This window comes from Lepisosteus platostomus, chromosome 12 (assembly GCF_059453375.1).
Source record: "Lepisosteus platostomus isolate fLepPlt1 chromosome 12, fLepPlt1.hap1, whole genome shotgun sequence".
NCBI lineage: Eukaryota > Metazoa > Chordata > Actinopteri > Semionotiformes > Lepisosteidae > Lepisosteus > Lepisosteus platostomus.
Genome location: NC_142622.1, coordinates 9616712 through 9626640, shown reverse-complemented (window position 1 = coordinate 9626640; position 9929 = coordinate 9616712). Strand labels below are relative to the sequence as shown.

At 38.1% G+C, this 9929-nt stretch overlaps 1 protein-coding gene across 1 annotated transcript; it reads right to left on the bottom strand.

Annotated features, from left to right (window-relative positions):
• Positions 1-3944: 3944 nt before the first annotated feature.
• psmg2 (proteasome (prosome, macropain) assembly chaperone 2) lies at positions 3945-9904 on the bottom strand. The gene is made up of 7 exons (XM_088600835.1): positions 9716-9904; positions 9420-9591; positions 8514-8572; positions 7727-7845; positions 6880-7053; positions 5923-6043; positions 3945-4644 (listed from the first exon to the last, which is right to left on the bottom strand). The coding sequence occupies exons 1-7, from the start codon at positions 9770-9772 to the stop codon at positions 4564-4566; spliced, it is 783 nt and encodes a 260-aa protein (XP_088456961.1). The 5' UTR covers positions 9773-9904; the 3' UTR covers positions 3945-4563.
• Between the last annotated feature and the right edge of the window lie 25 nt (positions 9905-9929).

Below are 9929 nucleotides of genomic sequence, written 5' to 3'. Positions count from 1 at the left end.
TGCAAATGTCAAAGGCAGAAGACCTTAAAGAGGAAACTAAGTTTCAGCACCTCTGTTCTACAGTAAAATGAATTAATGATTACCTCAGAAACAGAACTGGTGTCCCTGATGAACTATTGTTCCTTTGCTCTGACGAATACTTGAATCTATGTAGTATCAGCTGGCTGGAAATTAGGGGAAACTTAGAAATTATATGGAAACATACATGTGCTTGGTGGATGTCCTCTGTTTATGAATGTTACTGACACTTTGCTGCCTTTTCTTGCACTTTCACATCCCAAAACCTACAGAGAATCAGTGACAACAAAGCACATTGGATAGTAAAAAGGTTAAACTTTGTTGTGTGTGAGTTGGTTATAGAAACTGTTCAGCGGGCTACAAACAATGAATTAAGACTGTTTGGATCGGCACTGCCAAACAGTCCCAATTGCGAAATTACATGGGATTAGATTATCCATTGCACAATAAACTGCGTTGGTATACCAGTTCTGTCTCCATGCCAGGACTGCACTACTTTGGATCACATTAGCACTGTGCATTGCTTTTCTAATTGGGTTTTGAAAAATAATTTACTTGCTTTGTGGGGAAAATTTGGTATTTCATGGAATTTGATTGCACTACGATTAATAAACATATAAGTGGTGTGACAATTTTACATTTTAAACTGTCACACATCAAGTAGCTTATTACAAAAAAACCCAGAATTTGGCTTTGACAGTATACGTGTAGCCACAAAAGATCATATTTAATGCTTTATAAATTTAAATGTGAAGAAAAAAGGATAAAAAGAGCATGGACCCGCAGATCTAGTAAAAAAAAAAAACTTTGAAAATAGTAGAATCAACCAGATGGAAACTGTCTACTCCAAAACACTTGTCAACATTTTGGCAAACTTGAGCCTGACAAAGGCTCTACGTTTTTAAATGTAAACGCGTACCTGCCGTTTCAGAAGTGAGAGACCACATCAGAGAACCCAACCTTGTGACTTCCAGCACAGACACATCCAATTATACAGCACTGCAGGAAAAGGAAAACTAAAAATAACACCTTCTCAACAAAAGACAATGGAGGCCAACAGAGTTAGTAAATGTAATAAAGAGACTGTTGTTCTGTCGCTGGAGGGAGGGCACATCAGGGTCATGTGCAATGAGCAGGCTTGGTCTTTTAGAAAGAGAGGGTGCTCTGACTTTGAAACGACAGGCGCATTCGTATTTGTAAACTTTTAAATCTGCCCTCCAGATACAAAACTTAGAACAACAATCAAATCCTATTTAAATCATTTGGGTATTCTGATAAGTGGAGTTATTGACAGGTGTGACTAATAGAAATTTCTCTGTGGTAGTCCATATAAACAACTTAGGAAATTAGGAAAGTATAAGACCCTTTTAGTTTCTTAACCTTGCATGTATGCTAATTTGCATAAAGTGCTCTGTGCATTGCATTGATCAAAGAAGACTAATGATGTAGATATCTTTGTAGTTGGAATTACTGAGTCGACCTTTCAAACAAAATCAGATGTTTATCTTTTCTGCTGCCTTCCAAGAACTAATTTCATGTTCCCAGAAATGGTAGATGTGGTAATTCTATCAGTTCAGCAAAGTGAAAAGCAGTATTAGCAGGAAAAGGCTCCCTTTCTTGAGATTGTGGACAACATAATTGTTTCCAGGAAAATCTATAATTTGCTACTGTTTAGCGGCTGTGGGCTTCTGAAGTAAACTCACATAAGGCTATTTTAAGGTAACCATCATGATCCAAGACAAATTTAGTATCGTTAGGCATCTGAAATTCTACTACAAAAAATACATTGTGCGACGAGGAATAATTTAAATCATCCAGTCCTCAGCAGGCAGATGCATTTTATGATTGAATATTATAAGTATGTTTATTGCTGGATTTCTGGAAAATGCTGTTTGTACTCCAGTAATAATGGAAACATTATCCATCATCCAAATAAGAAAGGGTGCCAAAGTTTTTTTTTATTCAGAGATCAAAATGTAAATGTAATGTTTTAAGAAAATGCATTTTCCATTACCTTATGAAAACGCTTTCTGTAAGTAACTTGGGGATAAATCAACATCTGTACTATTTCAGATTAGCTGAATTATTTGTTAAAACGTAGTTGTAAAAGTAAGGAGTTAAGTAAGAAGGAAGTACAGCAGTTAAAATGATTAATTAAAATTATTTCTTCAGCTATTCCTGTTTTACAGATAATTCTGTTCCTGATTTTCTGTTTTAAAAATCTCTGATTACACTTATTGTATTTGTTTATAATTATTAATATACAGTGGTGTTTTTATTTTTTAATTCTTCTGGCCTCATAAATCAGAATATATACTGAGGTTAAACTATCATGAATGTGATTTTTATTTACCTGATTGAAAGCTACTCACCTGACACATTTTGAGGTAACTGAAGGCTTTTTCACATGAAATTGCTTTGTACAGAACATGTTTTGGAGAGATGTCTGGAGTAGTGCTCTTAGCAATCAAAACATGTTGCTAGATCAATTATTTTGACATAACTAAATCTGAACTAGCCAGCTATACCTGGTATCTATTTAAGGCAATCTTCTCAGAATGGAGTATCTATGAAAACTTATCTCGTTTGGTACAGTACCAAATGTATGCCATTTGTTGATGCATACGTGATGGATGCTTTCTTCTGCACAAACACCTGAGCAAGGAATATTTGATCATCTCTGGTTTATGTCTGAACTATAGAATCGACTGACAATCACTGCAGTTTCCTGGCAAGATACTCAAAAACAAAACAATCTGGTGAACGGACAAGAAAATGTAACACTTAGGGTGAGTGTTCTGTATTGCTTGATATTTCTGTAAATTACTGTCACTTAGAATACCTCATTCCTGACATGGAACATCAAAGCAAATTGTACCATCAGTTCTCCATTAAAGAAACAAAATAGCTTGCCTTTTTTTTTTAACTGATGACTTGAATCTGTACATTGGAACCTGTCTCATTCAGAACCCTGAAAACACTGGATTCAGAGTTATTGTTTGGTGTTGGCACAAGGCTTTAATGCCTCAGAACCACCAGAGAGTCAAGTGCTCTCTTAGCGCTGAAAGGCACCACTCCGCTTACCGAAGGTCCTTTGCAAAATTCTGTGCATTTTCTAGATTAACTTCTCAGGCTTTGTTGCTTTTCAGGATTTTCAACATGAATGCATTTTAAATAAAAGTGACAGTTCAAGATGCTGACAAGACACCTAGGTTATGATAAGCCAAATTTGGGGCGAAACAGAAGGCTTGTAAATGAAAAGCTGCAACTAACCTTTTGATTTCATCCCAGAAAAAGAAAAGTACTCACAGAATAGGACTGATTTTAAAGCATTTGTAGGATGTTTCAAAGAAATCAAGAAACCCAATTTCTGTGACCTTGTATCAAGTGAGACACCATTCTGTAGTGCAGTACAGTAAAAGTCTGTGACTTCTTAAGAAACCAGCACAAGTCTCCATCTTATTTCAAGGCAAACGTCATATATCAAGTTTGTGCTGGCGGTGTTTAAGAAAATGCAACTTACGTGTTATTAAACATTATAGCTAAGAAAGATTACTTTTTTTGTAATTTTTTAAGTAATCATGAGACCAAATTATCTTTTTGTTTATGAAAAAAGCAATATTTTATGTACAGTTAATGTATAGATGTATTTTTTGTGTGATCAACATTGGAGTGTTTTACTGGGTTGAGGAATGATTTTCTTCTGATTATTTGCAAGGTTAGCAGAAGACTGACCTAAATCAGGATAATTTTCTGTCTTGTACATCATTCTTCATTTACGACTCACAATCATTGTGTACTGGTGTTGGGGAGGTTTTTTTTTCCAGTTTTCTTCATCCAGTTCATCATCAAATATAAGAAACATTTTGTTTTGCTGTTAAACATCATCATTTGTGATCTATGTTGAAATAAATTGAATATCGTCATTCTCTTTTGAATTCTTTATTGTTTTTTATTGAGTGCATTAGAAGCTATAAGAGAGACGCGCCAGCTTGCCCAGCTTATTAAGTGAAAAAACGCATTCTGAGCTCAATCAGTTTCAGTAAAACAACTTTTTAAAAGATAAATGGAGCACTTGCAGGTTCATGATCTTATAACTGTTGGGATCATAAGTATTTTTGTGGATGATGAAAATGTCTATAGACAAGGGCATCATCGAAAATATATAAAATGCAGTAACACAGTAACTCTGTAGATAGTATACATTGTTAATTGGGATAATCTCTGATGGAAATAAATCCCCAAGCAAAAACAAGAAGCTAGTTGATTTCCTGCAGTTTTATTGTTTGAGACGTATATCAATGTAAATTACGACTGAACTCCGTCTGACACCGCAACAAGGAAGAAAAAAAAAGCAATATCGGCTTCAGATCTCCCGGCTAACAAGCTTGTTAAGCAATTTTAGTCATGTTCACAGGAAAGCGCACATCATCATAATGAAGGCAGAAGCACGCGGCTACTGCAACCTTAAATGTTTTATATAGCAAGCAGTTTCTGGAAATGCTGATCTTCTGCAGATGCTGGGAAGCCGTTGCAGTCAGTTATTTAGAAGAGGGCTGGAGGGAAGCCACTACCAAACAGGAGCTTCCATGAGGAAGGAATCTTCCACCGCGCAGCCACGTTACCCTGAGGAAGAAAAATGTAAAAAAAAAGATTCTAACTTCTAAGCTCATAATGTAAATATAAAAACGTGCACACACAGCTGACTCCCAGTATGCTCATTCCCCTGACACAATGTAACTGAAAGCTGGTCCGAACAAAATAAAATACAAGTAGACATTCAGTATTTGTTGCATAAATAAATGACAGCATGAACGATTGTAATAAGATGATCAGATCATTTTACAATTTCTTGTATTAGGAATCTGTCTTTTCGCATACCCCAGCTTGCTCTCCATGAGACACACAGACAGGGAGTGAAGCTTGGGGTCAGAGCGTAGGGTCAGCCATTTATACAGCCCCCCTGGAGCAGTTGGGGTTAAGGGCCTTGCTCGGGGCCCAAGGGAGTAAGATTCCTCTGCCGGCTGCGGGATTTGAACTGGCAACCCTCCAGCCACAGGCACAGATCCACAGGGCCACGGCACTGCCCCCTTGTCAATAACATGTATTGACTACCAGGTATTTTGAGTAGTGCAAAAAAAAACCAAACAATTCCAAGTTTTTCCACACCCCAGCAAATCGGGAACCGCCGCTGGTTTTAATAATAATAATAATAATAATAATAATAATAATAATAATAAAAAACTATTTTATATAGCACCTTTAAAGGTGGCTTCTCAAAGCACTTTACAGGATGACAAGAACAATAAATAATAATAGCATAAAGCAGGAACTCCCCGTAGGTATTCAAACACATTCAGGCTCTTCTCAGTAGGATTTCTGGACATACCTTCGTGTGGGACTTCTGCAGCTCCTTGAGATTACATAGCTTGCTCTTGTGTGGTAAGCAGTAAAAAAAGCCACAACTTCAACTGACCTGATGTCCACAGGTTGTGATGGTCAATCAACAATGATGCCTTAATGCCCCCTTTTTCCATTTGGCAGTAGGACTGTATTACTTTAGCCACTACACTGCTGGACGATCCTTGAGCAATCAGCATTAAACACCTACTCATTTTCAATATACGCTATTCACTGGATGTGAAAACATCTGAACATTATTTATTTAGAAAAAAACATAAATATGATTTTATTCCATCCAGTACTTAAAAGTTTTAGAATTCCTAATGTTTTTATGTAAAAAAAGGTCACAAATATTATCTATAACTGAACACTTTTCACAATGAGCAGCTGGGCTGGCTTCCTTTGCTAAAATTATGGATGGTAAGACTGAATTTTCCATCCTATTAGCAACACCCAAATCTAAACAAAACCCGCATAGCTAACTCTTGTTGAAATACTTACGGGCTTCTCCACCAGATGGAGCCACTCATTGAGGTAGTTCACTAGTGCAAAAGCATGTGGCATATTGTCACCTTCGGAGCAGAATATCAACAGCACTGCTAATGGGATCCCTTCTGAACAGCTGAAATACAGAAATACACAAATCTCTCCCAATATATGTTTGCACTGCACAGAAAATATCAGTTTTATTCAGACAAGTCCAGTACAGAAAGTGTGGTGAACTGTATGTGTCGGCACACATGGTTAATCTAGGGTGACAGTTATAAGAATGTTTTCTTTTTATTGTATTCAGTATTCATAAGTAATAATTACAATTTATAAATGTTTGCTTCCTAGTATTATCTACTACACCAAAAGGAATAGTTTGGACGGGGGTTACTCCCAACTTTTTGCCAATATTTTACAAGCAGGACAAATCTACATCTTTGTAGAACACAGTGTACGATTGATCAGAAATGCCTCCCAACAAGACCCGTAGGCTTTTAGTTCAGCGGGTCTGGAATCAATCCTGAGAAGAGCCTGACAGCCTTACACTGACAGACCCGATATAAGTATTCAAATTCTTCAAAGACACTGACAAAGTCAACCCTGTGAGCTTTTTTAGAATTCACTAGAAAAAAAAAAAGAGTAGAAATGGACAGTGAATTAATGTGAACTTGATTTATTTGTTGGCTTTCTCTATATAACCTTAGGGCTCTGGCCTGTACGTTCAGATGCATGCTGATTTCTCTCTAGATCGTTTGGTTTGTTACATGTACATCCAGCATAAAGCTCCCATGCTATTTCAATAAATTAATTTGAATTTAGCAATCAGATTGGTGGAATACAGACGACTTTTAACTCAGCGGGTTAATTTAAAGAATAAGGCCCTGGACACTAGTGTAAAAGGGAGAATAGTACATTTAGCAGTGCAGGGTTCACTGAAAGTCCTGAACGCCGCAGTCTCGCTGGACGTACCAGTCAGCGTAGAGGGTTTTAGTGACACCTCCTCCAGGGATGTACAGGCGTTGCTCCGTGTCACTGATCCCCGGAAAAGCCGACACCTTCTCCATCTCTTTCCAGTCCAGCTTCTGCAGTCCATCTCCGACAACGCTCTGCAGGGCAGGAGTGAGCAAATAGCGCAGAGGAGTGCTGGAAGCAGAGGACGGAATATTTCTTTTTTGTCAATATAGTCAACCTCATATAAGCATAGAGATCCAAAAGACCAGGACAGCGATTCAACGAGCCCAGTCATAGAGGCTGAGTGTGGAGCGAGCACGAGCAGTGAGGTACGAGACTTCAAGAGCGTAGATATCGATGATCGAGGAGCAGTAATAATGCACACAGCCAAGGTGGGCCTCTCTCAGCCAGTCCCATGTGGTCAATTTAGCATTTTCCAATTGACGACCGTGTTTGTTTTATTATCATCATTTTTTTTAATTTGATGTTTTGTGCGCAGTTCAATTTCCTATGTGCGCTGATCTCGTAACCTGTGCGTGAGCTTACCTGTCCACAGCTCAGAGGGAACATTGCTCATACCACACATTACTACACAACAATTCAAATAATGTAATGCTACTTTTCGTTAAAGGTATTCTCTATCTTGCGCAGAATAATTGTCCATCCAGAACATCGGGAAGAAAAGGTTTAAACGAACTACAGCTTCTGCCTGTCTGCTTTATTCTTCTTATTCCCCTCAACATTGTGCTGCTGAAAGACCACACAGTATCAGCAGTAAATCTGCTAGCCACTTGTCTTTATCATCACAGAGAAGGGAAAGACAAAATGACATAAAACCGAAGATAAAAGATGAGAGGTCTCTCACCTGAGGAGCTGACGGTCATCCCGATGATGAGCATGACAGCTAGACAGGAGGACAACTTTGGAGAATTTGTTTGTCTTGATCCAGGAGACAACACGTTTCCGAAACTGCCTGTATTTCGTCTAATAAGGCAAGAAAGAAACGATTAGACCTATTCGTGTAAGTTGAATGGTCACAGAAAAGCTGTACTAACAAAATGACAGACTAGCTTTTTTACAAGTAATAGAGGTTTATTCCATGCTGAAAAAAAAGAAGAAAGAGAACACAACGTTTCGGCCGTGGAGCCTTCTTCAGGTCTGGGCTTGGTCACACACCAAGGTCACACACCTGAAGAAGGCTCCACGGCCGAAACGTTGTGTTCTCTTTCTTCTTTTTTTCCAGCATGGAATAAACCTATTACTTGTTCCTTTGCAGCCCATGCATCTGACGCAGCTACCCACCTGAAGTAGCTTTTTTACCACCCATAATTTAAACTCAAAGGAATGGACCATTGTAACTTATTATAATACACTTATTATGTAAGCCAACAAAGCTGCAGAAGTATACAATAAAAGTGATATAATGAATGCGACTTCACTAGCACTGAATGTGGGATTATCGGTTTATGTACTTTTCTTCTTGAACATTCACTACACTTCGGTGGGGCTCTACACAAATATAGTAGTCCTACTTGTGGTGGAGTTAATTACTCCGTCTACCTTCTTAGACAGGTTAATTACCCTTAATGACTTAATTAGTCTAATTAATTCATCTTATCAGCCTACTTAGCCTCTGGTCCATAGCTTCTTACCTGTATGATGGGAGCCCGGATCTGAAGGACAGCCAGCTTTAAGTCAGGCAAAGAGTACACTGTGCACAGACAAAAACAGAAAATGCCACTGACATTTCTTTGGATGTGACTTTTTATCATTAAATCTATATACAGTACTAAATACATCTGTAACACAGAACGTGCAGACTTATATGGAAAGAGGCACAGCACTTGAATTGTCAGAATGTTACATACAATTTTGGTCACTAGATCATAAAAAATAATTTGTTGTTCTTTCATCAGTCCAGCAAAGAACCACCAGACATTCAGGGACTGAATGGAATATCCTATACGAACAGGCTACACGCACTGAACCTTTTTCATCTTGAACACAGAAGACTACAAGGGGACCTGAGCCAAGTTTTAAACATTCTCAAAGGCACTGACAAAGTCAACCCAGTGGTCTTCTTTAGAATAAACAAGAGGACACAAGTGGAAACTGACAGTGAATAAATGTGAGCGTGAGTTATTTGCTGGTTTTCTCTAGAAAAGCTTAAGTTCTGGCCTGTATCAGAAAAAGAATATCCACTGTAAGTGTGAGTTCAGATGAATACTGAACATTCTTTTGGTGGATTACATGTACGTCCAGCATGAAATTCACATATTATTTCAATAAACGTATTGATTTAAATCTACAACACTTAAAGATGCAAATTATTATGCATTTTAAGGAAGATCTTAAATCACTACATAGCCTGAACCTGCTATAGTACACAGCAGATTGGTTATTTACAAGAGTTTGAGAACTACAACAAAACTACCACACATTCAAGACAAGCTGTGTCAGTTTGGTACGGGCTATCTAAAAAATCTAAACTTCGTTGCATCCAGACGCGTTGATGCATATACGTATCTTTGATGAGCAGAATCCGTCCACATACTAACCTTCGGCATTTGTACTGAGTTCAGATGAATCTTCTGGCGATGTGGCATAGGGATTATTTCCTACCATGGGTACTAGACAGTCACTGTGGAAATAGCCCACTCGAGGCATGTGAAGGGTAGAAATGACCAGGTCTGTTGCAAACTGTCCCACGTTTCCCACCGATACCGCCGGCTACAATCAACCACAGGATAACAGCAAAGTAAAGGAACGGAAAAATATATAAGCCCTTTTTTAACATGTAAATTAACAACTAGAAAAAAACAACATTAAGCATAATGTAAAACGTCTCACTTACCATTATAAGGGTAAACTCTTTGAAAGAGGGCGCTGAACACCCAACCGGAATAAACATGTTTGCGAATAAGAAAAATAGACAATTCGGTCAAATGATTTTTAACTGTACTAATGTGTACAGAATGACAACTTTCCGTTTCACTACAACTCCATGCTACTTCCAGGGTCCTTCCTTGACATGACGCTCGCTTGGAGTCTGTTACGTTAAGGGTGGA